The sequence below is a fragment of the Sinocyclocheilus anshuiensis genome, unplaced genomic scaffold (assembly GCF_001515605.1).
Source record: "Sinocyclocheilus anshuiensis isolate Anshui unplaced genomic scaffold, SAMN03320099.WGS_v1.1 scaffold941, whole genome shotgun sequence".
NCBI classification, from domain to species: Eukaryota; Metazoa; Chordata; class Actinopteri; order Cypriniformes; family Cyprinidae; genus Sinocyclocheilus; species Sinocyclocheilus anshuiensis.
In genome coordinates, this window is record NW_015555791.1 from 628,785 (window position 1) to 656,541 (window position 27,757).

The window sequence follows — 27,757 nt, forward strand, 5'->3', positions numbered from 1 at the left end:
GTTCTCAAAACTCTGGCCATTTGATAATACCTAGAATATCAAAATCAACTGCGGGCAGCAGATCCTTTCCTATTTAGCGCCCAAACTCTGGGCCAAACCTAACATTGTTCGGGAGGCAGACACACTCTGTCAGTTTAAATCTAGATTAAAGATCCATCTCTTTAACCTGGCTTACACATAACACACTAATGCATTTCTAATATTCAAATCCGTTAAAGGATTGTTAGGCTGCATCAATTAGGTCAACCGGAACCGGGAACACTTCCCATAACACCCGATGTACTTGTTACATAGTAAGAAGAATGGCATTTTTTTTGGCATGGTTTTTTTTTCTTATTCCGAGGTCACCATAGCCACCAGATCCAGTCTGTATCCAGATCAGATGGTCACTGCAGTCACCCGGATCCAGTCCATATCCAGCCCAGATGGTGGATCAGCACCAAGAGATGACCTCTACATCCCTGAATGTCAGCGGAGACCAGGATAACTAGATGAGCCCCAGAGACAGATCCCCAGTGAAGACCTCTTCACCTAGACAGCCATCGGGACAAGACCATGGGAACCAGATGAGTCCTCTGCACAATCTGACTTTGCTGCAGCATGGAACAACCTGCTGGTTCGTCTGGCCAGAGGAGAATTGGCCCCCGACTGAGCCTGGTTTCTCCTAAGGTTTTTTTCTCCATTCTGTTACCGATGGAGTTTTGGTTCCTTGCCGCTGTCGCCTCTGGCTTGGTCTGACAATACAGTAAAGGTTTATAAGAAGGGTCACATTCATTTACTAAGGCGACTGAGATCCTTTGGTGTATGTCAGGTACTGTTGAAGACCTTCTATGATTCTGTAGTATCATCTGTGATCTTGTATGCTGTCACCAGCTGGGGAGGGGGATTGTTGGAGAAGGAGAAGAACAAACTCAACAAGCTTATAAAGAAGGCAGGTTGTGTTGTGGGGTGTGTAACCCACCATAGACGAGATAGCAAAGGATAGAATGATTGATAAAATGGCAAATATGATGAATCATGATGTCATCCTCTTCATCAAACAGTTCGAGCTTGTGTGAGTTCTTTTAGCTCAAGATTAATTCAGCCTCGGTGTTACAAGGAACGAAATAGAAAGTAATTTTTACCAACACCTATTAGATTGTATAATCAATGTCATATTATAAACATACTATATATATATATATATATTAGGGCTGTCAGTTTAATGCATTAACTTAATTAGTTATGAAAAAATATCTCGATTAAAATATTTTAAAGAAGTTAACGCACAGGCCCCGCCCCCAGACCTGTATGTCATCTTACATTTCATATAGTTGACTGTTGACAAATATGATGCAGGTCAACAACTCCATAAGTGCAGTTATGCCCTAAAGTTCAAGATAGATATACAACAGTTCAGTAAATAAGAAATTAATATTTTGTTATATTTTAAACACAATATTGTATGTTTTTGCTCAGTTTTGCTAACAAAAATATTACCTAAAGCTACAGAAGAATTGTTGTGCGTCACCGAGCAACACAGTGGTGTTTAGTTTCTGAATGAATCCACGTTTTGAACGAATCGTGTAAACCAATGATTCAAAGACCCATTTATAGAGAAAGCCATTTACTTTATTTATGAATGAATCAGCCGTTTGAACGAATCGAATGAAAGACTCATAAAGACGTTTACCGCCACCTGCTGGCAGTTTTAGTTTCTTATTTAGAGTATTATTGTATTATTTCATTTAAAATAAAATAAAAATAAATAAAATACAATAAAATAAAATAAAAAATACAAAAAATGGGGGGAAAAACTTTAAAGGGATAGTTCTCCCAAAAAAATTTTTAATTATTCAATTCAATTTAAGTTTATTTATACAGCGCTTTTCACGATACAAATCATTGCAAAGCAACTTTATCAGTGGTGACTGTCAGTCAATGTATAAAAGAAAGTATTTTGAAGACTGCTGGTAACAAGCTGTTTTGGTTACCAATGACTTTCATTGCATGAACGAAAAAAAAACAAACTGAGATGTTTCTCAAATTATCTTCTTTTATGTTCCATAGTTTATGTTGGGCCGTTGTAGCCTAAATGTTTATACACATGTGTATATATATATATATATATATATATATATATATATATATAACAAAATAAAATATTAATACATTAAATGAAAAAAGTTTAAGATGAAGTACTAAAATTACTAAAACTTTTTTTTTTTAAGATTAGTTTTTTTTTTGTGATTTTGCCTTTATTTTAGAAAGGACAGTGTGACGACAGGAAGCGAAGTGAGAGAGAGAGAGGGGAGGGATCGGCAAAGGTCCATGAGGTGTTTATGTGCAATACATTTTATGTTGAATTAAATAAAATATTTCTTTCTAAAGCTACTATTTGTAATGGCTACTTAATACTTTCTCATTTAACACAAAAATAGCTTTAAATAATCTTTTGGGGGTATTTTCACAGCCAAATGAAATTTTTTCGATTAATTAATCAACACATCACGTAATTAATTAGATTAAAGATTTTAATCGACTGACACCCCTAATTAAAATGCAATTTATTCCTGTGATGTAAAGCTGAATTTTCAGCATCATTACTCCAGTCTTCAGTGTCACATGTATATATATATATATATATAACAAAATAAAATATTAATACATTAAATGAAAAAAGTTTAAGATGAAGTACTAAAATTACTAAAACTTTTTTTTTTTAAGATTAGTTTTTTTTTTGTGATTTTGCCTTTATTTTAGAAAGGACAGTGTGACGACAGGAAGCGAAGTGAGAGAGAGAGAGGGGAGGGATCGGCAAAGGTCCATGAGGCAGGATTCAATCTTGGGACGCCCGCAGCACAACGGCGCTATATGTCGGTGCACTGCCCACATCGGCGCCAACAACTACATACATTTTTTAATATTACTTTTTAATGTATGTATATATGTATTGAAATAAAGCTATTAGATGAAAATTAATTAACAAAAAATGTTGCTTTGGCAATTACCTGAAATATGTTTAAAATGAAGTACCAAAATTACTGAAACTGAAATAAAAATAAATGAAAGCTAAATAGAAATATATAAATAAAACTAATAAGAGCACTTAACAAGATTAAATTGAATAAAAGATAATTAAAATGAAATCTGAAGATATAAAAAAGAAAAGCTAATTCAAAATATGAATAAATAAAACCGCCTCAAGCAAGCATGTAAGTTTTTATGCACATTTTGGACATTTTATTCATATCTTTGGCTTTTCATCTACCATATTTTAATGCAACATCCCAAAATATCCTTACAAATATGTGAATGGAAACCCGTCTCACTGATCTGAGGAACCTGTGGCCGTTTCTGCAGATGCTTTCGGTATAGAAGGGGTACTTAAGTCTCGCATTGTGGAAAAATACACAAATTAAGAAACCAAACGTAATGAAAAACATTGAGCTGGTTGTGAATGAGCAGCTGCTTCAGGTGACGTGCTCAACAAAGGCTGTTAGAGGCAGATGAGCTGACGCGTGTTTGATGGGAATGTGTAATGGGAGTGTGTTTGTACCCTTAATGCATCTGTGTTTTGTCTCGTAGGCCATTACAAATACAATGATCTGACTGCTGCTGAATCGTCTGTGTGCAGACTTGAAGAAAATAATAGTGGACCATCTATTAACGGAGGCTGTGTGTGTGTGTGCGTGTGTGTGCTTGCGTGTGTTTGTGCATGCGTGCGTGTGTGTGTGTGTGTGTGCGTGTGTTTGTGCGTGTGTGTGTGTGTGTGTGTTTGTGTTTGTGTGTGCTGTCTGCGTCACTCATAGCACGTACCTATATCATACGCTATATCGAACATTTTTTCTATCATATGTAAAATATTTTTAAAATAGAAAAATTTAGATATAAAAAATTATGCCAGTAACTTTTTTTTTTTTTTTTTTTACATCCTGTGTGTGTTTATGTCTCACCCGTCCTTAGAGAGGTGAAATCTGAAGAAATCATTTGCCGCCAGCTTGATGGCTTTTTCAGGAGTGACGAGAGTTAAGTTCACCGCCGCACCTGTGAGAGAGACAAACATACATTCTCAGTGACATCATTCACAAATAAGCTCTTTGTTGACAATTAACCACATAAACGTACCTCTGTACATGCCGAAGTATCCTTCTGAGCGGATGGTCTTAATAAGGCAGTCTGACCTGCAGAGCACAGTACACACATCAAGCACAAGTAAATCTAATGAACTGAATCTTCTATATGATTCGAACCGTCTGTTTGAACGCTCACATGCTGGTATAGAGGCGCGATCCATTCTGCTGGTTCTGAAGGCGGGTTTTGGCCAGATCGATGGGAAACACGCAGGTAACGCCGATCAGTCCCGCCACACCGCCGTTTATTAGCTTGGCAGGCAAACTGGAGCGAAGCAGGAGAGGAGACGGCACATAAGTTGAAGTATCATTGGGTTTTAGGTGGTTGCTAGTGGTCAAAAGAGGTCAACACCAAGTCAAGTAGTGATACCTGATCTGTTTGTCAGCCATTTATCTGGCTCCCTGTACTTCTTCAGTGTGTGTGTTTAAGGCGTCGGAGAGTGCAGTCTTTGCAGATTTCTGTGTGTTTTTGGATTTGGATTTCAGTCGATTCACCGTCCTCTGGCTGATCTCTGAAAGACACACACACAGAGATTGAGAGGATATTAGTGTGTTTCTGATACAGGTGTCATCTATCACTGTTTGACTCCAGAAATTCTTCAAACTGGACTCGCTCTTTCCTTTCCTTCCCCATCTGTTCCTCTCACCTCATCTCTCTGTTAGGGCTGGGTATCGATTCAGATGTCCCGATTCGATTTCGATTAGCAAGCTCTCGATTCAATTCAATTCTCGATTTTTTGATTACATTCAGTGAATATAGGCCTAGTTTTAATACAAATGCTATTGATATTTCAATACAATTACAACAGTAAACATCAGTTTACAAATGGCAAATTAATAAAAAGAAATTAAGAACCACATGCCTGTATTTTAAACCTCTTTTTTTTGTATAGGGTCCTTTTTTAAACAATAATAGGGCCTTATAAAATGTTCTTAATTTTTCTGGTAATCAGATGAAGGCATAAAACATTAATTTAATTTATCGTAATCAAACGAAAATAACTGAAATAAGTTTAAATTATAATTATTGTTATTAATATAATGATTACAAAATATTAATTCTTAAGATAAATAAATACAGTAATAATAATTATTATAAATATAAAAATAATATATATTAATGTTAATATATATAAATATTAAATTAAAAACTAAAAAAATCCAAAACAAAAATTAGAAAAGCTTTAACAACTAACTTAATAATATAATAATAATAATAATAGGAATTAATAATATTAATATAAATACCAGATGAATAACTTAAACTAAAACAAAAATTAGAAAGCTTTGACAACTGAAAGAAGTTAAAGTATCAAGATAACTACAACTATCTCAAATAAAAATAAATTACAGCTATATAGAAATATTTTAAAAGAAAACCTCAAATTTAAATGAAAACTGGAAATATAAAAATAAAATATTCAAAATATATTAACTCAAAATATTAATAATCACTGTAATAGTATATAAATAATGCTAAAATAACACTGCCATGGCTCTGACATAGTATACTTTTTAAACAAAACACTATATTAACAGTGTTAATGCATAATAATTATAATTAATAATATTAAACATCTTCAAGAAACGACTAAAAACACATCTGTTCCATCTTTATTTGACCCTCTAACTCTAGCACTTTCTATTCTATTTTAATTCTACTTTATCTGTTTGTCTTCTTTTTATTAAAAAAATCTAACTCTAGCTTTCTATTTTTCTATTCTATCTACTTGTTTTTCTCTTTGTGTGTGTATGTGTGTATGTGCGTATATATATATATATTTTAAAAAAAATACCTTGCTACGTGTACTGCGTTAGGCTAACCGAGACTTGTCATTTGCACTTATATATTGTTGCTCTTTTGTTAGTTTTGATTGCTTCTATTGTCCTCATTTGTAAGTCGCTTGGATAAAAGCGTCTGCTAAATGACTAAATGTAAATCTAATAATATTAAACATAAATATTATATTAAATGAAAAAATTAGAAATGCTTTGACAACTAACAGAAATAAGTGTAAGTTATATATAGAGAATTTCATGCAAATGTACATTAAAGTGATAAATAATGACATTGTGTATGTTTTGTTGACACTGGTCCTGATGGAAAGCACTTTTACAATTTTAAAAGTTATCATCAAACTATTGCAGTCACTGAAATGTTGCTGAAACTTTCCCTAATGTGTAGAATTAAAGCTACAAGAATTATGCCATGATCTCCGACCCAAACCAGTTCTCCATATTCACGACTGAGAGTGTACAGCACAACTGTTTGTCAGCAGCTCTGATGGTCATGAAATCTTCATGATAAGCTGGCAGAAGGTCAGGAGCTGTTTCTGTGTGTTTCCTGCCAATCATATGTGGAATTTAAATGACCTGAAGACAGTCAGTCTTTCTCCCTCGTTCCTCCCCTCCATTCAGCCAATCAGCACGTCTCTCTCGCAATGTCCCGTCCCTCTCTTCCTCCTGCTCTCTACTCAGGCGTTTCCTGATTTCTGCTGACTGGACTGGACTCTGCTACCTTCAATTCTGCATTTTCACTGTCTGGTTTCCTCTTTTTCTTCACACTCGTGAGATAGCCTATAGCTTGTAAGATCAGAAATAACCAACACAAAGCAGTCTGGAGCAGCCCGAAATCTCAGCAGGACTATTGTTTTTCCATCCTACTCTCAGCATCTTTCTCTTCATCCGAGAGAATATCAGGTCTGTTTTGACTGGCACAGTGTTCCTACTATCAGTGAACAGTGCTATAACACAGATATGTAACTCATGAATGTCAAGCAACAATGACAAAAGAAAAAATCTTACAAAAACTTTTCTTTTGGATTGGAAAAAACACTTCTGGAGACTTCTGCTGAGATCTCCTGCTTCTCAGATGTTTCTCCGGAGAAAAGGACTCCATAATCTCACACGTGTCTCCTGTAGAGTTTCAGAAGAGATCCCAGTGTCTCGAATTGTGCTCAGATTTGCCAAAGTCTCAATCAAAAGTCAAAGATCTCAGTATGACCTCAGACATTTCTCATCAAATTCACTGAGGAAATGATCTGAGCAGCGATCCACATTTCAATTCTATTCATTGATAAGTAAAACTATACAACTGAAGCTAAAACTTTTAAAAATCAGCAATTGAAATGAAGCAGAAAAAAAATAAAATTTTAATATAAGATTTTTAAAAATATTTTACAAAATGTGGCAACTAACTGAAGTAAATAACTATAAGCTAGATAGAAATAATAAAAACCTAATAAAAATGTCAATTACAAAATTACTCAAACTTAAGCTAAAATTAAAATTAAAATAAAAAAATAAGCGAATTCAATATATTAACAAAATTGAAATAAAATTGAAATAATTGGTAATTGAAATAAAAAAAATAACTTAAAAAAAACTTTAAGAAACTTTAAAAATGTTAAGCTTTAAAAATGTGAAATGTTGCCTTGGCAACTAACTGAAATAAAGAAGTTTAAGCTTAAGTATCAAAATTACTCAAACTAAAAATAATAAACTGGAATAAAATAAAGTTAAATAATAAATAATAAAAATATTTTAAAAACAACATAAAATGAAAAAGTATGCAACAAAATTACTAAAATGTAAGGTAAAACTAAAATGAAAATTCATTTTAGGAGCTCATTCAAAATACTAATAAATAATAGAATACTATATTTAAAAATCAGTAATTTAAATAAAATACAATATAAATATTAGATTAAAAAACTTTAAAGCTTTAAGCTTTAAACATGAAAAAATTGAAATAAATTGAAAACTGAAATAAATGTTTAAGCTGAAGTACTAAAATTACTAAAACTAAAAATAATAACTTGAAATAAATTAAAGCTAAACAGAAACATAAAAAAACATAAAAATGACAAAAATGCAAAAATATAAAAATATAAAAAACCTAATTCAAAATATGAATAAATGCTATATTAGTATATAAATAACACTAACACTGCTATACTCTTTGTGCCTGCATGTCATCAACTTACATTAAGAAAGAAACATCTGAGAAAAAAAGATAATTCAAATAAAGTCTATCAAGTCTCCCGAGCAAAGAAAGAGCAACATCTGAGCGATGAAAGTTTCAATTTCAGTCCAGAGAGGAACAGAAGAAGCTGAGAATGATGTTTTTGTGTTAGCAGTGGTTTGGTCTTGTGACAAACGTACAAGACTGTCTAAATCAAATCAATCAGACTCACCAGTCTACCATAGACTTCAGACTAAACAGCATAACTGACCCAAACTGACCAACCAAACAGCAGTTATCCTGCTACTGTAAGTACAGCTTTCACGCTTTAGAGACGTTTAATGCCACCGAGGAGAAAATAATGTCAATGAGCACCCAGAATGCACCGGAAAATACACGTGTGCACTTTAAAACCAACGATGAAGCACTCTGACCCCATTTAAACTCCAGAGATCATCTGAGAGAACAGCATGATATCAACTATCCACAACAACTCCAGCCTGCCAATGCCGCTCTGATCTTCAGGCTCCTCAGCAGTATTTCTACACAACACGAGTCAGATAGTTTCCATGGAAACGGACTGAAAGTGGCTTTGAAAATCGTATGAATGAGAGCCAGAGATTTGATCTCAGGCCTGTGGTTTGTGTGTGTGTGTGAATGTAATTCACTGTGACTAATGAACGTACAGCGCTAATATGTTCATACACACGCCTGTGCTGACTAACAGTCAATAGTAGACATTCATCACTTATTTTGTCTTACATACGTAACTGTTCAAAAGTTTGGGGATGTTTTTAAATAAATGAATACTTTTATTCAGTTAGAATGCATTAAATTGATCAAAAGTGACAGTAAAAACATTAAAAAAAATTTACAAGAGATTTCTATTTCAAATAATTTCTTTTGAAACTAAACCTCAAAGGATCTAGAAAAGAATTCACAAAAATATTAAGCAGCACAACTGTTTTCAACATTGACAGGAATAGGCAATATTTCTTGAGCAGCAAATCAGCATATTAGAATGATTTCTGAAAGTGTTCTTATAATTGAAATACAGCAGAAATAAAATAAAATATGAATAAGAGATAAAAATATAAATTTTTTTTTACAAAACTAACTGAACTGACTGATGTAAATAAGTATAAGCTGAAGAACTAAAATTACTATAATAAACTGAAATAAAATTAAAAAGAAATAATAAAAAATGATAATTACAAAATTATTAAAACTTAAGATAAAATTACAATAAAAATAGAAAACAGACAAAAATAAAAGCTAATTCAATATATTAATAAGTAATACCATAATAATTGAAATGAGGCTGAAATAAAATAAAATATAAATATAAAATAAAGAAATTTGTAAATCTTAAAAACTACTTTTAAGAAACTTTAAAGTTTTAAAAATGTGAAATGTTGCAACTAACTGAAATAAACAATAAGCTCAAGTACTAAAATTACTAAAACTAAAAATAGTAATAAACTGAAATAAAATAAAGTTAAATAAAAATATAAAAAAACTAATAAATTGACAAAAGCATGTAACAAAATTACTAAAACTTGAAGTAAAATTAAAATGAAAACTGAAAATATAAAAATAAATGCTCATTCAAAATATTAATAAATATTATGTTATTGTAAAAAACAGTAATTGAAATAAAATAAAAATATATTAGATAAGTATTGAGCAGCACAACTGTCTTGAACATTGATAATCATCAGAAATGTTTCTTGAGCAGCAAATCAGAATATTAGAATGATTTCTGAAGAATCATGTGACACTGAAGACTGGAGTAATGATGCTGCAAATTCAGCTTTGATCACAGGAATAAATTACATTTTAAAACATATTCAAATAAAAACAGTTATTTTAAATTGTAATAATATTTCACTGTTTTAACTGTATTTTTGATCAAATAAATGCAGCCTTGGTGAGCAGAAGAGACTTCTTTAAAGGGGTGGCTGATTGCGAATTCACTTTTTTATCATTAGTTAGTGTGCAATGTTGAGATCTTAAAAGGATAGTTCACCCAAAAATGAAGATACTGTCATCATATACTTACCCTCAAATTGTTCTAAACCTCTATGAATTTCTTTTTTCTCCTCAACATAAAAGAAGATATTTTGAAGAATGATTGTAACCAGTTTCTGGTCCCCATTGACTCCAATAGTGTATTTTTTCATACTATGGAAGTCATGGGGGCCCAGCAACTGTCTGATTACCAGTATTGTTCCAAATATATTATTTTGTGTTCAAAAGCAGAAGGGATCTCATACAGGTTTAGAACAACAATAGAATTTTCATTTTTGGGTGAACTATTCCTCTAAAGCAGCCTAATATAGCTGCTGTTGCCATTTGTGTCAATGATGTAGCTAAATCAAACATCAGAAAGAAAATCACTTACTGTCCTTGACTGAATCACTTTTGTAAAATAAATAAGAATGAATGTATATTGAATTTATACAGTGAAGACTATTCAGTTTATTTGTACATTTATTTTATACAATATAATTTCTTATTCAGTGCTTTACAGTTTTTGTTGTTTGGCAACTCGAAGTTTCAGCTCCCTCCACAGATGTTCTATAGGATTAAGGTCTGGAGACTGGCCAGGCCACTCCATGACCTTAATGTGCTTCTTCTTGAGCCACTTCTTTGTTGGCTTGGCGGTATGTTTCGGGTCATTGTCATGCTGGAAGACCCATCAATGACCCATCTTCAGTGTTCTGGCTGAGGTTCTCGTCCAAGATTTTACAGTACATGGCCTGTCCATTTTCCCCTCAATGCGGTGAAGTCGTCCTGTACCCTTAGCAGAAAAACAGCCCCAAAGCATAATGTTTCCACCTCTGTGCTTGACTGTAGAGATGGTGTTCTTGGGGTCATAGTCAGCATTTCTCTCCCTCCAAACATGAGTTTGATCGAGTTAATGCCAAAGAGCTCAATTTTGGTCTCATCTGACCACAGCACTTTCTTCCAAGCCTTCTCTGGATCATTTAGATGTTTTTGGGCAAACTTTAAACGGGCCTGTACATGTGCCTTCTTGAGCAGGGGGACCTTACGGGCGCTGCAGGATTTCAGTCCATTGCGGCATAGTGTGTTACCAATGTTTTGCTTGGTGACTGTGGTCCCAACTGCCTTAAGATCATTAACAAGCTCCTCCCGTGTAGTTCTGGGCTGATCCCTCACCTTTCTCATGATCATCCTTACCCCACGAGGTGAGATCTTGCACGGAGCTCTAGACCGAGGCCGATTGATGGTTGTTTTGTATTTCACCAAGCTTCTCGCTGATGGTCTTGTAGCCCATTCAAGCCTTGTGCAGATCTACAATCTTGTCTCTGACATGCTTTGACAGCTCTTTGGTCTTGCCCAAATTTCAGAGCATCAAGAATTTTGATATGGGATAAAAATCCTATTTAAAGCTTTATATATATATATATATATATATAATTATTGTGATGGGGGGGGCTGCAGTAAGTCATAGCCCCGGGACCCAGTGCGGTATTAATGCGGCCCTGCTCTTCACTAATATTCTCTGGGTCTCAATCGGGTTCAAATTGATAAGCAATATTTATCGTTTAATACGTTTAGACGCGCACTAGCGGTTTAGCGAATCACAACACACTGAGCCAGCTAACCAATCTGAGCCCATCACGTATTTCTGAGGGAGGGGCATCATAAAAGCAGGAAATGATCAGCGTGTTTATAGGAGAAGGGACAGAGTGTTTTTTTTAAAACGAAGCATTAACACATGTTAGACTGCCCCCCTAAACACAATCAAGCCTAGAGAAAAAAAACAGTCAACCACCCCTTTAAAAGTAATTCTTACCAACACCAAAAAACTAAACTATGGTATTACCATAGGACCATTTCCAAAAACAAACAAAAACATTTATTTTACAATGTACTTTTCTGTAAGTGAGCAACATATTGCGTTTCTGCCAAATGGAGGGATGCAGAGAATCAACGAGGATGTAAGAGTGTAAAGAGAGAGAGAAGAGGGAGCTGTAATGAGAGACAGCTGGGTGGGAGGAGAGAGAAGACGGAGGGAGGGAAAGATGGAGGGAGAGGAGGAGGAGGAGAAGAAAGTAGGTGAAGCTGACCTGAGATCACAAGCAGCTGCTGAAGCAAAGAACTTCAAAATCAGTCATTCTGCAGACGCCACCGCTTCTCTCTGGAAAACCCTGCTGGAAAATGTTTCTAGTCCGACATTTAAGATCATCAGCTGCTCTGCCAATGAGCGAACCTGGTTTCAAGCTGGTAGATCATCTCGGTTAAGATGGTTAGAGCTTGTAGAGCAACAAGTACTAAAAAACAGCCTAAAATGGATAGTCATCCCTCATGTCGTTCAATAGGAGTTTAGAAGAACATTTCTTGTCCATAGAATAAAAATGATACTGATTTATAGTATCAAGCTCCAAAAAAGGAAAGAAGTACACAAAAAAATACACTATTTGATTTTGAAAATATATACACTACTGTTCAAAAGTTTCGGGTTGGTAAGAATTTTTTGTTTTTATAAGAAGCCTGCTGCTCACCAAAGCTGCATTTATTTGATCAAAAATACATTAAAAACAGTAATAATGTGAAATATTATTACAATTTAAAATAACTGTTTTTATTTGAATGTTTTAAAATGTAATTTATTTCTGTGATCAAAGATGAATTTTCAGCATCATTACTCCAGTCTTCAGTGTCACATGATCCTTCAGAAATCATTCTAATATACTCAAACATTTCTTGTTGGTGTTGAGTTGTACAGACTCATATTTTTGTGGAAATGATGATACATGATCAGTTGAATGCATGCTGAATGAAAGCTGCAGTTGTCCGTTCCTGAATCATAGAAATCTCTGTGCACCTTTGACCAAACCGCACCCGTCGCTCATCTGACTCTGACAACAGATGTTGTACCAGCTCCCCACATCTGTACGGTCCACTCCTCTCTGCCTCAGGCCTGTTGTCATGGTTTCATTCTGATCTCAGGAGGTTTTACATTGTGCTTCAAACCCTGCTACCTGATTATAATCACCACACATGCACACAAACATACACTGTGTTTAGGTGCTACTGAGAGAACATACAAACCCAGATGAATAAATATCAGCATCCCAGTGAGTAAATATTACAGTGATACTGAGATGCAGGGAGCGGACAAATATTGAAGACTATAGTCAATTAGAGGTTAATGTCTAATTTTTAATGGTTTGCTTAAACTGATTTGTAAATCATTTGACTTTCAGAAGGTACATTGTTTAGAACTAAAACTATATTGTTAATATTAATATTATTTGGGATATTACCGTTAATTATGTTGTTAACAGTTTTGTTGATCCTGTTTGTTTCTAATATGCTTATTTTGCTGCTGAAGAAATATTTCATATTATTATCAATGTTGAAAACAGTTGTGCTGCTTCATATTTCTGTGGAAATCGTAATGTATTTTTATGCATTTTATATATTTTATTACATTTTATTCCATGTATGGTTTCTGCAAGGAGAAGAAAGTGATGAATCGAAAGACCAGTTAATCGAGTCAGGTTTATAGAAATGAACAGTCCAAATGAATTAATTCACTAAAATGCATCAGTTTCATAAGGGAAATAAAGTTAAAGGGGTCATATGATGCTTTTTTAAAGATCATTATTTGGTGTATTTGGTGTAACAGAATATGTTGACATGCTTTAATGTTCAAAAAACACATTATTTTTCAAATACTGTACATTATTGTAGGTCCTCTATGCTCCGCCTCTCTCAAACGCTTCGTTTTCTACAAAGTCCCTCCTTCCGAATCAATGTGTGCAGAAATGAGCCGACAGTGATGAGTGACTGACTGTAGACTAGCACAAAGGCAGATTTACTGAGAGTAAGGAGCGATAAGATGAGAGAGATGAATATCAGCCACTCAGAGCATGAGCTCTCGCTGTCTGCTGGTTAATTGGTTAGCTGATGTACAGTACTCTCACCAGTGTGTGTGTGTGTGTGTGTGTGTGTGTGTGCGCGCCTGTTCAGACCGTATGCTGTTTCACTCTCTCTTTCTCTCACGGTGCTCACTACTAAGCCGGTAAGAGTTTAAGAAGGGTGTGTGTGAACAACACAGTGTAGTATTTAAATGGAATTAGGAACAATAGAAATTAAACAATATTTTAATTCTTTTAAAATGTATTCCATTATCTAAATGAGATGTACTGTATGTGAAAATATTCATTCGGCTCTAACTGAAGAACAACTTGCAAGAATCTGTTATCTGCAAGGTGTTCTGCTCCTCTTAATAGTTATCTTCCACCTTTGCCCTGCCAGCAGACGTTTGACTTACACTAAAGTTCACCTGAGACCAGATTGTGTTTGAAAGACACACATTATAAAGCTAAAGATTAGTCAATATGAAACACAGCTGATATCGCAACGATTTCAAGCCAGATGAAGCAACCTACAAAGAACGTACCATGGTATTACCATGTTTTTTGAACATTCTTTGAAGCATAATATAGTACCATTTAAATCCCATGGTGTATTATTATTGTAATAATCCAATACCATGGTATTACATGGTACTCCAGAGTAAGGAACACAATAGTATCAGCATAAAAAACAAGGTATATGTAGCATCTGGACCAATCACACAATTTTTCATTTGATTTAACAAATCAGTTATTCATTAGATTAACAAATCGTCACAGTCCCCTCACCCAATAAACTGGATGAGTTATGATTAATTATTCATATTCCCCCATGAGCTGATTCGCAACATATAGTACAATAATGTTAATATACTATGGTACAATAATGCTAATACACCATGGTAGGCTACTGAAATTCATATATGTGACCCTGGAGCACAAAAGCAGTCATAAGCAGCACAGGTATATTTGTAGCAATAGCCAACAATACACTGTATGGGTCAAAATTATCTTTTTTAAAGAGAATTTTCTTTTATGCCAAAAATCATTAGGATATTAAATAAAGAAGATCATGTTCCGTGAAGATATTTGGTCAATTTCCTACCGTAAATATATCAAAACTTAATTTTTGATTAGTAATATGCATTGCTAAGAACTTCATTTGGACGATTTTAAAGGCAATTTTCGCAATATTTAGATTTTTTTGCAACCTCAGATTCCAGATTTTCAAATAGTTGTATCTCAGTCAAATATTGTCCTATCCTAACAAACCATACATCAATGGAAAGCTTATTTATTCAGCTTTGCAAATTTCAGAAAACTGATCCTTATGACTGATTTTGTGGTCCAGGGTCACATATTATGGCATTTATATGGTATTTCAGTGTCCAAAATACCACGATTCTGTAGCACGTTTGTAAAAGTCGTTTGCTTTTAGTCCAAGGACGAAATTACTTCATCACCGGAAAATAAATGCCAAAATATACAGAAGACGAAATATTTGCAGCATCTGAACGAGGTCGCTGATAGTGTCTGATGACATAATTCTGCTGCAGAGAATCCTGTTCAAATCCACGAGACTGATGTTGCTGATGATCCTCCGCAGATCCGTTCAGACATAACGCCGTCTTTAATGCCTCTGCGGCTGGATTCCACCGGTTAATAAACCCGACTAACGGACAAACGGTGCAAAAACCGAACGCGCACCGCTGTGTGATGAAAAACAGATGTTCGCGCGCGGAACGCGGCCGTTAGAATAAGCGAAGCTGTCAAAGAAGCGCCTTCTCGTTTTAATCCTACCGTTACCGTTTGCCGGTTTGATCTGTCCCGTTGGATTTTAAACGCCTTCTTGCGTCACGCAGCGATGGGGAATCACGTTTTGCCACATAACGGGAAAACGCTCCGCCACATCACGTTATATGAACCACTGTAACGTTACCGTTATTTCTGTTTCTGACTGCTTACATCACAATGCGGTGACCGACCAAATCATAAGTAATTATATTTGAACAGTTTCCTTATGCAAAACGAATGTGAATATTAATATGATACAAATGTTCGTCTAAGAAATAAGCGCTTATAGAAAAGCGTACATACCGGATCCTGCTGTTTTGTCCCGTTATTCCGGATTATTATGGCTTCATGTGACGTTCCTCCTCCGGTGACAGTGTGTGATAATAGTTCAAGCTGCCGGTGTTACTCGCGTTCGTGTGTTTGTAGGAAAAGGAGGGAGTAAAAGCACGACACTACGGGAGGAGGAGGAGAGGACGGTAGGCAGTGTTTGGGTCTCCGCCTGCTGGCGCGTGTCGGTAACGGCGGCCTCAGGGTTCCTTTCTGAGGTAAAAAATAAATAAATAAAATAAATAAAAAGCGTGCTTACGTCATCGGCGTGACGCAACGCTGACCTTGAGCTAAACACACGGAAGGCTACTACATCAAGCAGGGATGATGTTGGAGTGCCCTTTGGATTTAGGAAAACACCACACTTACTGTTTTTGTGTAAAAGAAAAACTAACAAAAAAAAAAAACAGGAGTTGAATGAATATCACTGATTTAATCATTTAATCATGTAGTTTAGACTGTGCAGATGTTCATAATGTCGAGAACATGTCCTGGTCATATTGCACTACTAATTTACATTTCGATTTTGCATAAAGAAAATATTAAGCCTATTATTTGTGTCCCTTGGGATTTTTGCATTGTCCTTTTTGCATTAATTTCATGATAAATAAGCACTTTTTACCCCCAAATTCTCATTTACATATAGCGAAACAGACTCTCATAACCACAAAAATGTATAATAAAATACATATACACACTTCCTATGATTTATTATTTTAATTTTAGAACAAATTTTTATATTTTAATGTGAATTGGTTTTTATTTTTATTACTAAAATTTCACAACGTGAACAAAACTGCCTTTAATTTATCATTTTAATTAAAAAGTACATTATTGTTGCTATATAAGCACAATACAATAATAATTTTATATGTAATATATTTACATTTAATAATTAAATATATGTGTATATGTACCTATGTATTTATATATTATATATATATAATTATAGGAAATACATAGATACACACACACACACACAGCCTTTAATTAAAAAAAAAAATAAATAAAAAAAGAGGAACATCTGGAAACATTTCAGAAATGAGGAAGGGGGGATAAAATGTGCTTGTCCCAAAATAGCTTCATTTTTTAATGCAAAATTTATAACTATTTATTGAATATAAGTTAACGTTAAATTAATCACATTTTTTATTTGATTTTAGGATGAAATATGACCTTTTTTGAGAGGCTGCGTGGGATTCACCCTCATACATAAAAAATATTTTTGATTGTTTCTTGGTTAAAACACTAAGAACATGTAACAAGTACGGATGGATAATTTGGCTCAATGTAAATGTGCAGCATTGTGTCTCACTACAAATAAAATACATCTGCTGGACACTGTGAGCTGGAGAGGCACAGGAGAGAGAGACAGACTTCTAATGAAGACATCATTCAGACGGACAGCTGCTCTGAGACCCAGTGACTGTCCTGTGAGACGAGACGTTGTACTGTATGTCTGCATGTGTCACTGTTGGTCTGCAGTGCTGCTGGTGGGAGTTTATATGTCATGATGTTGGCAGCACAATGTGAGTGTGTGTCAGCTGGACTGAGGGTCTGTAGAGCTGGCTGCCGTCTCCAGTCCGACTCTCTTTAGTGATTCTTCATACTTCCTCTTCCCCAGAGTCACTACGTCCTCTACTTCCTCCGCCAAGTCCCGCCTACCACTGTCCACCAGCGCTTTCATCAGCCGCTGCACCGCCCCAGGCCCCGCCCCCTGCTGCGCTCTCGCCCAATGAAAGAGCATCGCCAATACCTGGGCCCCAAAGTCCCTGAGAAAAAAGGAAATTTAATTTTTATTACTATAACTACTACTGCTACTATTACTGTTACTAAAATTATCTGATCTGTCTGCATTTTGTCAATTAAAGTATAAAGAGACATAATGAACAAAATTAAATATATTATATAATTAAAGATAATATGACTATAATGATATGATCAATAATGATTATATAACAAAAGTAATGAATAAATAATATAATATTATAACAATTTATATATTTATTTATAATAAATAATTAAATATATGAAATTAAACACGAGTCTAAATAACACATTTTTGCATTGATTTATTAACACCTTTAACTCCTAAATTATTGACTTTGATTATTGACGTAATCCGGAAAAAAAAAAACCTGCATCAAGGTCATTATCATTAAAAAAATATTTTTGTTACTTAAAATAAAAAATTGATAACCGAAATGAAATAAAGTTTTAAAAATCTTATCTTATTTCAGATAGTTTCTCATTTTCAGTGTTTCAAGAAAACATTTCTCATTTTGATGTATTAAAGTAACTAAAACTAAGATGAAATAAAAATACTATAAATTATATATATACATATTTTTAAAAATAATTAACGACAAAAACACACAACACAATTATTAAAACTTTTAACTAAAATTAAAAAGAAAATGGAAAATATGAAAATATAACTTAAAACAAAATATTAATAAAAACTAATGGTATCTCAAAAATACTAAAATAACACAGTATATACACACAAAATGATATATATATTAAAATAACACACATAATTATTAGCATTATTGTTGTTTGTATTATTATTACTATTATTCCCATTAAACAATAATGGGAGTAGTAAAAGAGAATCTTCTGGCAGTATTAGAATAATGAGATTATAAGTTAATAAGGCATGTAAATAAATAAGGCATAAAAGTTTTAATTTATAATGAAAACGGACATAAAATATGGCATTAAATATGCCTTGAAATGAATTCGTTCTGAAATGATTGCCTTATTTTGTGACTGGCATTGCTTTGTATTTTTATTTAATGATTGCAACATTTCAGAACTTATTTTCTCATAATTTATTTCCATTCGACTGCTATATTGTTCCATAATAAAATAGGTTATTTGAAATTTAACTTGAGTTGAGAGACATTAAAGACAAAAAGACGAACAGACTACAGAACAGACAGAGCGTGCATGCATGCGTGTGAGTGTGTGCCGTCTCCTGCAGTGTCCCAGATGGCTGAGCCATCAACACAAAACACTCACATTCCCCTCATAAAACCACTGCTGTCTTCATTCCTTTCCTCCATCACTCATTTTCACACTGCTTCTCTCTCTCTCTAATGATTATGAGTGATTTTACACCAGCGCAAACACATCTGTGATGGAAAAACTGAACTTAAGATATTAAAAGCTCATGAATATTAATGAGGTCATACTGCTCTGGCTTGATAATAAATCCTGGACTGTCCAGTCACAGAATCTAATTAATATTCAAATATTACAAGCTGCAATAAATGTAAACAACAACCTATTTTGGTAGTACAATTTATGTCTAACCTGTTATTACTGCCCTTTTGAAATCTGAAATGATTGCATCATTGAATGCCACAGAAATCGTTAAGGGGATCTGGAGATCATGTGCGCTGTAAAATCTGGAGTAAATCAGTCCTGTAATAAAGACTGACCATTTGGGCCTGATTAACAGTGCCCTCTGCTGGCTCTGATCTGATGCCCACCTGTGTTGGTTCCGGATGCGTTCCAGCTGGTCGTAGCTGATGCCCAGGTTGATGCCGATGTTCTGCCACTCATGGTTGATGCGTAAGGAGATGGACAGCAGGTTGGTCTGTGTCAGGTAGCCGCTCTCCGGGTCGCCCAGGTTCAGCTCGCCGGAGATGCTCCCATCACAGTCTGCGTTCTGTGTGTACATGATGAAACAATACTCATTCATCTGTCAGAGGTTACATTATAGACCGAAATTTTGCACAAAATGAATGAAATACATGATTCAAACTTGAAATATTTTTTTATGAGCTATGTTCAAAACACTAGTGGGAGTCGCCTCACTGTCTAGATAGGCAGCATACTAACTAGAAGGGAACCTTCTGTAATAAGTGTCTGATTTTAAACATTAGTTAATAATCACTTATAGCAGACGTCCCACACAAGAATCTTGACAATCGCTCAAGGATGATTCTAATGAATTAGCAGGTTGCTAATAAGCACTTTAATTTGTGCATTTTAATTGGAACAATTTTCTTTAATTGCATACAGTGCTTAATAAAGTATATTTAAGTACATAATACAAATATACTTTTTTATGCTTATATAATATTTCAAAATATACATTTATATTATAATAATATAATATGAATTATACTGTTATATATAAAAATGTAATAATATAATATAAATGATTTTAGCAAATGGCTGCAATATAACAAAGAGTGAAAAATTGAAGGGGGTCTGAATACTTTCCGTACCCACTGTATATATACATACTGAAACACAGAATATATATAAATATACATACAGCATTCCATTTTCTATATAGCAATATAAAAATAATAATATATAATACATATATTACCCCAGAACGTAATCAACGTAATGAGCGTTGTTTAAGTTCAGCATACGTGCGCTGTTTACTAAACGTAAACAATGCTGATTACGTTGATTACATTCTGGGGTACTCTCCAAAATGGTGGAAGACGGAAAACTCAGGGAGAAGAATTGTTGAATAAATTATGTTATTATTGTTTTCTTTGCGCACAAAAATTGACTATTGTATTGGCAAAATGGACTAGTCACATGGACTATTTTACCGATGTCCTTGCTACGTTTCTGTGCGTTGATCTTGGTAATATCCTTGCTGTCTATGCAGGGTCAGAGCTCTCAGATTTCATCAAAAATATCTTAAGTTGTGTTCCGAAGATGAACGAAGGTCTTACATGTTTGGAACGACACGAGGGTGAGTAATTAATGACAGAATTAAAATTTGTGGGTGAACTAACACTTTAAAATAACCATGTCATCCGCAGCTCTTAAATGCAGTTGTCGACGCACCAACCACAAGGCTATCGGTGCCGAATATTTAATTATTAAATATAAATAATTAGTAAATATATTTTAAAGTATTTCTTTTCACTGGGCATTACATTTTGGAGCAAAACTTAAGAGAGATATCTTATAAAACACAATATAGCATTGTGTGCTTTGGGACAGAGTCATGATGTTGTACAGTAGATCTTCCAGATCGCTCACAGGAATCCGGAGAGGAAGAGTTGCCATCCACTGGTTGTCATGACCTTTTCTTTTACTCGCCACTTCCTCTGGAAGATCATTGGGCACTTCACCGCGGTAAAATGACACCTAGAAGGACACACATCTTATTACATTACTTTTGACTTGAAATACTGGGCTGAACATCCAACAACTATGACCCCTGAATGACCCCAAGTCCTGTCTCACCTGTCCTCTCACTGTGCCCTGCTGTGGGTGGGTCGGGCACACGTGCACCTCTTTAATGTTCTTCAGGTGAGAGTAAAAGGTGAATGAGAGTCTGCCATCTTTACAGTCCGGACGGTCTGAGGAAACACATTCCTATTACAATCCGCTAAATAAACTTGAGCTATTATTGTGATTTTAATATGTTTGATAGCAGGCTGTAGTGTTTTCTGTTTTATGTGTGTGTGTCCACCTGCATTGATGTCAATGCCTCTCTCAAAACCGGCAAAAAACTGCTCTCCCTCCAGCAGGACGCACAACTCAGACGGCTGAGGACCTTCATACTGCTCCAACAGAGATACCAACCTGCTTTCAGCCTAAAGAGAGACAAGAACCATGACTGATAAAGGAATAGTATGTCATTTTAAATTAAAAAAAAAAAAGTATCCTACTTCAATGTACATAGCCTATAACTATGAACAAGTTCATAGGTTGACTTCCTGTAAGAGTTTAAACTAGTGCTGGGCAACGATTAATTGTGATTAATCGCATCCAAAATAAAAGTTTTTGTGTACATAATATGTAACCCTGGACCACAAAACCAGTCTTAAGTCGCTGGGGTATATTTGTAGCAATAGCCAACAATACATTGTATGGGTCAAAATTATTGATTTTTCTTTTATGCCAAAAATCATTAGGATATTAAGTAAAGATCATGTTCCATGAAGATATTTTGTACATTTCCTACTGTAAATATATTAAAACTTAATTTTTAATTAGTAATATGCATTGCTAAGAACTTCATTTGGACAACTTTAAAGGCGATTTTTTTCAATATTTTTTTTTTCACCCTCAGATTCCAGATTTTCAAATAGTTGTATCTCAGCCAAATATTGTCTTATCATGAAATATTGTCTCGAAAAATTGACCCTTATGACTGGTTTTGTGGTCCAGGGTCACATATATGTGTGTACTGTATATATTTACTATGTATATATAAAGACACACACATACAGTATACTTACAAAATATTTACATGTAATTACATGTATTTATTTATATTCATATAATTTATATTATATATAAATTTATTTAATATATAAACAATATATTTTTCTTAAATGTATACATGCATGTGTGTGTATTTATATATACATAATAAATATTACATGCATGTGTTTGTATTTATATATACATAAAAAATATACACAGTACATACACATATATTATGTACACATAAACTTTTATTTTGGATGCGATTAATCGCAATTAATCGTTGCCCAGCACTAGTTTAAACACCTTGTAAGCACAGAGACTCTTTTGACTTAGTATGCTTCCCCCAGAGCACCTTAAATACAACATAGCAACGAAAACCCTCACATGAGCTCATACTCTCACCTTGTCCGATGGCAGGCACTGCAGCAGAACCTGCTCTGGGTCGTTTTTTCTCTGTAGCGCCAGAAATCGAACCCGGAACTGTTTCAAGCGGTGATACATCTTCCTGACGACCCCACTAACACACCTGTGAGTGGTGTACCACAACCAGTACCTGAACACACACACACACATATATATATATATATATATATACAGTCAAACGAAAATTTATTCAGACACCTTCAACATTTCTCACATTATCACAGTATATTCGCTATATTTTAGAAAATGGTAATAAAATATGACAAGATCTCAGAGTTAAACTGTGTCAGAACAAATTCATCTTCATAATGCCATCCTTCTGTTAGACTGTCTCACAAATTAATTTGGTTGAATAGCTGTCAGCTTTTAAATTTAAGTACACAATTAGATAATACCAATTTAGGTCAACCACTTACCAAGCAATGCTTAATTTTGTTCAGTCTGTGGTGTAAAAAGGTTGCATTAGCAATTAAAGAAAAAAACACTTAAGCAAAACATGGTCAGGTCAAAGCGTCTGAATATTTTTGATCCCAAATTTTACTGGTAGTCCAATGTATGAATCATTTTTGGGTATAATGTCACAGTTCACTTTATTTCGCTATCCTCACTTACATTTATGAACTATCCGGCACCCACTAGTAAAAAATATATAAAAAATTATATCTGGTGTCTGAATAATTTTTGGTTTGACTGTATATCATTTTGACTACATTTTTCTATAGGCTACTACATTTCTATTGTATTCTCTTGCTTGTCAAAATTATGTAGTTTGGGCATATGTTTCCTCTCCTGTCAGCTGTTTTGCTTGTAACCCATGCTCTTCAGCTGCATGCACAAATGCGTAGCATTATTTGTTAGAACACCGGCATGCTGTATATCATTTCATATTAAAGCGCAATAATATATAAAAAAGCTGCGTCTCATTTTGGAGTCTACGTCCTCCGGACGTCGCATTTGAAGACTGCATGCATCATCGGGGCAATATTTTACACCTCACAAGGAATAACAGTCAATTTTATTACGGTTACTTTTCTTAACTAAGACATCCTTAATGACGTATGCAGCCTAAAAACGTGACCTCTGGAGGACACACCGAAAGAGTTGTGAGAAAATACAATGCGTGTCAGATCCAAGTTACATTCAGCAGTGGCAGCTCTTAAAGTAACAGCAGTGATATTCACCTTCAGTCATAAAAATAGATGGCATTAAACAAATATTAAAAATATACTGTCTTTGATGTTTCTACATTCATTTGAAGAATGTGAAATTATTGCAATATAAGTATATTTAAAAACTTTAATGTTAGGTGGGATTGATCACGATTAATTTCAGATAAAATGAGTGATTAATTAGTTAATTTTTTTAACAGACTGTATGGGTTCACTTTATGTTTATGTGTGTTTATAGACACTCACCATGAGAAGTGTGTGATGGAGAAAACGGCGTAGATGTGCGTGACGTAAAGCGACACCTGAGCGGTGATGTCAGTCCAGGTGTGGGCCGTGGGGTCACCGTGCATTAGGTGCAAATGGGACATGTCCACCATCTGTCCTAAACACACACAAACACACGCACAAACCTAAAACTAAAACATGCATCTGCAATACACACTGTTTTGTTATTTACATTATAGAGGCAGCAAATAGCATAGCACACTACATACTAATCATTCTAGTTTTGAAAACTGTGCAATTTAACACCAAATGACACTGTATCCCATGACTTGACCCTTTTTTTTAGGGCCTTTTTAGCTATTCGATCGTGAAAAGACCAGGTGTAAATGCCCTCCGAAATGCTTTCCAGACTGATTTAAATCCAATCGCTCAAACCACATCAGGAGGTGGTCTGGGCCGCACTCCAGACAAAACTGGACAAGTGTAAATGCATCTGGTTGTTGAAACCACATGTGCAAATTTGACTCCTCCCAAAATGTTAAAATAATAAACGTGATGCGATTAATCGTTTGACAGCACTAGTAAATGGAACTATTTTAACAAATCAGATAGATATCCGATCAGCGAAAATGTGTGTAATCAGGCCCTTAGATAATAAATTATGACAAACAATATCAACTGCATTTTTTTAATTGGACACCGTTTGCTAAATTAAGCATATGATGTAGTGATTTTAAATTGCTACATTACATAATTTAAATTATTTTAAAAATATACAGTTTCACATACTATTTTTTTTTATATTTATTTAAAAAATGGCAGTAAAACGTATATACTGTGCAATATGCAGTACACTAGTATTTTGCCAAAATAAAAGCTAAAAATTAAGAGTATTATAAAAGTATTATAACTTTGCAGTGTACAATTAAAATTATTACAATTATGATCAAATATTAATTTTATAATTAGTTAAACATAATAATAATTATTACTAATATTATGATTATTATTCAGTTTGACTGGGTTCTTAAAATCCTATAATGTGCGAATATAATGTGAACTGAAACACTATTACAATTAAAAAGAGGTTTGAGTCCACTTTAGTCCTGTTACAAAATCAAAATAAAACTCTTACCAAAAAAGATTGGATATTTTTTCTGTTTACTTTCACTTCATGTGACCATTAATCAACATCAGAGAACATGCAAATGTGCTGTTAAAATATTGAAAATTAACTTAAAATCTTGGGGTAATTTAAACAAAAATTTTACATCTAAGGGGTTCAGCTGACAAAAAAAGTTTGGGAATCCCTGCATTACATAAAAATAACAAAGTTCAACATCTGACAAAAAGAAGTTTCTTGGGTTTTAAATGCTAAAACAACAGTGTTGAAGATGAAGACATCATTGTACACATTCCTCATTTGTTTTAAACAGCATTAATGTCTGTGAACTTAAATCTCTCAGGCATGAACGAGACTCTAATAAGCTTACGATCTGCTCGGTTTAACAATTAAACCGTTTCCTGGAAAGAAGTGAAGAGTGAATGTGATGCAATACCAGTCACTCCAGGTGGAAGAGGAATCTGCACTCTGATTGGCTGAAGGAAGTGCATGCTGGGAGTTTGAGAGAGGCACAACAGTGGGCTGGCACTCGCATGAGGGTCTCCGGTCAGTTCCTGCACTTCAGACAGCGCCACCTGTAGGACCTAAAGAAAAAACAGAATTAGAATCAAAATAGAACAGAATACATAAACACAAAAGGCTGAACGATTTGTGATTGTAACAGTATCGGCTAATATTTAGTGTTTCTTTTTTTATTTTTATAAGATTACTTCAATTATTAGCATCAGTCTGATCAGAAGTTCATTATTAGAAGTAGGGGTCATTTTTCCACTTCAAACCAGGGTTATTATAGTTAACTAAAACCATAAAAAATGTATTACTTGAAATAAAAAAACTAGTGCTGTCAAACGATTAATCGTGATTAATCGCATCCAAAATAAACGTTTTTGTTTACATAATATATGTGTGTGTATTGTGTGTATTTATTATGTATACTGTATATAAATACAAACACATGCATGTATATATTTAAGAAAAATGTTATGTTTATATATTAAATATATTTATAATATAAAATATAAGAATATAAATATATAAATGTATATACATGTAAATATTTTCAAAATATATACTGTATGTGTGTGTATTTATATATAGATAATAAATACTGTATACACAGTACACATACATATATTATGTAAACAAAAACTGTTATTTTGGATGCGATTAATCGTGATTAATCATTTGACAGCACTGATAAAAATAAAAGCTAATTAAAATATTAATAAATATTAAAATAGCAATATAAATAATACTTAAATGACACTGAACATTAGCTGAAATAAAATAAAATATAAAAAACGTATTTTAATCTAAAAAAAATCTAAAAACGTACAAAAACTATATTAACAAAAACTATAATGGTATATCAATGACACTAAAAAAATCATTTTATAACATTATAGGTTTTAAAAAATACTGAACAGTTATTCATACATTCTACTGTACATTTCAACATTATTTAATTTTACTAAATAAATTAGAGCTTTAGGTAGAATGCTGTTTTTTATTATTTTTATTGGAAAAGTTTTTTGTCCATAACATAAAAGTAATTATCATGTTGTATCACTATCAAAACATTAAAAAAGCTATCTTATTATTAAAATTCATTTATTCATTATTAAAAGCTAATCTATAGATTATATTAGTATAGACTAATGACACAAAAGGCGTAGTACATTCATGTACAGACCTGCATTGTGACCGTACGTGTCTCTGTTGTGCACTCCGGAGGGAAAGTAAGTTTAATCCCCGGGTCAAATTGAGACACCAGCAGCGCCCCCTCTGGAGACACAGAGCAACTGTCCAGGAAAGGGCGCGAGACGGCCACAAACCACGAGAACTGTGACACACTGCAGCAGGCCAACTGCAAACACACAGATGATAATATATATGTGTGCATTAATGCTCTCAAGACGGCTTACAGGTTTTGGGCAGAGAGGGATCTGATTCGCTCACCCGCGCTGGGCGTCCCCCTGGCCTGCAGCTGTGTTTCTCACTTCCCCTTCTGGTCAGGGTGGGTAGTGTCGTCCAAGACCGACCATCAAACCTGCGAACAGCAGCATCACCTTTCCGTGCTTTGTGATATGGAATACACACCTCTACCGGCTAAAAGAGTGACACAGGAAAAAATATTATTATAATTATTACAAAAAAATACAGTAAATATTATTTAATTATGTATTAATCAATCATTAAAAATTGTATTTTATTAATTTATAGTTATTAACTTAATTATAATTATATTAATTATAATTATAAAGTTAAAAATACTATATTTTTATTTATAATTGTTCATATATTATTAAAATAATAGTGTATTTTATTATAGTTATCAACTGTATTATTTATACATTATAAAAATTGAGCTTTATTTTACTTTAAGCTTTTTTCCACTCTAAACATTATCATTTTTTATTATTATTTTATTATTATTCATTTATGTATTGATTATAATTATTAATATATTACATATTAATTTAGTATCTTATATATATATATATATATATATATATAGGGGTGTA

General features: G+C 33.8%; 2 protein-coding genes across 5 annotated transcripts in view; both read right to left on the reverse strand.

The window, feature by feature from the left end:
* Positions 1-16,210, reverse strand: part of LOC107674848 (mitochondrial glutamate carrier 1-like) — a 26,840-nt gene extending 10,630 nt beyond the window's left edge. The window contains exons 1-5 of the mRNA XM_016468967.1: positions 16,068-16,210; positions 4,483-4,624; positions 4,252-4,377; positions 4,108-4,163; positions 3,936-4,026 (exon numbers count right to left, since the gene is read on the reverse strand). Of these exons, the coding sequence (XP_016324453.1) occupies positions 3,936-4,026; positions 4,108-4,163; positions 4,252-4,377; positions 4,483-4,502 (293 nt within the window). The 5' untranslated portion in view covers positions 4,503-4,624; positions 16,068-16,210. The remainder of the gene's footprint in view (positions 1-3,935; positions 4,027-4,107; positions 4,164-4,251; positions 4,378-4,482; positions 4,625-16,067) is intronic.
* Positions 16,211-17,139: 929 nt separating this feature from the next.
* Positions 17,140-27,757, reverse strand: part of pidd1 (p53-induced death domain protein 1) — a 17,078-nt gene continuing 6,460 nt past the window's right edge. For all 4 annotated transcript variants that reach the window (XM_016468974.1, XM_016468976.1, XM_016468975.1 and 1 more), the window contains exons 7-16: positions 27,192-27,341; positions 26,926-27,099; positions 25,669-25,816; positions 24,131-24,266; positions 22,695-22,845; positions 21,550-21,673; positions 21,321-21,436; positions 21,114-21,221; positions 19,589-19,767; positions 17,140-17,863 (exon numbers count right to left, since the gene is read on the reverse strand). In XM_016468974.1, coding sequence (XP_016324460.1) covers positions 17,632-17,863; positions 19,589-19,767; positions 21,114-21,221; positions 21,321-21,436; positions 21,550-21,673; positions 22,695-22,845; positions 24,131-24,266; positions 25,669-25,816; positions 26,926-27,099; positions 27,192-27,341 — 1,518 coding nt within the window. In that variant the 3' untranslated portion in view covers positions 17,140-17,631. The remainder of the gene's footprint in view (positions 17,864-19,588; positions 19,768-21,113; positions 21,222-21,320; positions 21,437-21,549; positions 21,674-22,694; positions 22,846-24,130; positions 24,267-25,668; positions 25,817-26,925; positions 27,100-27,191; positions 27,342-27,757) is intronic.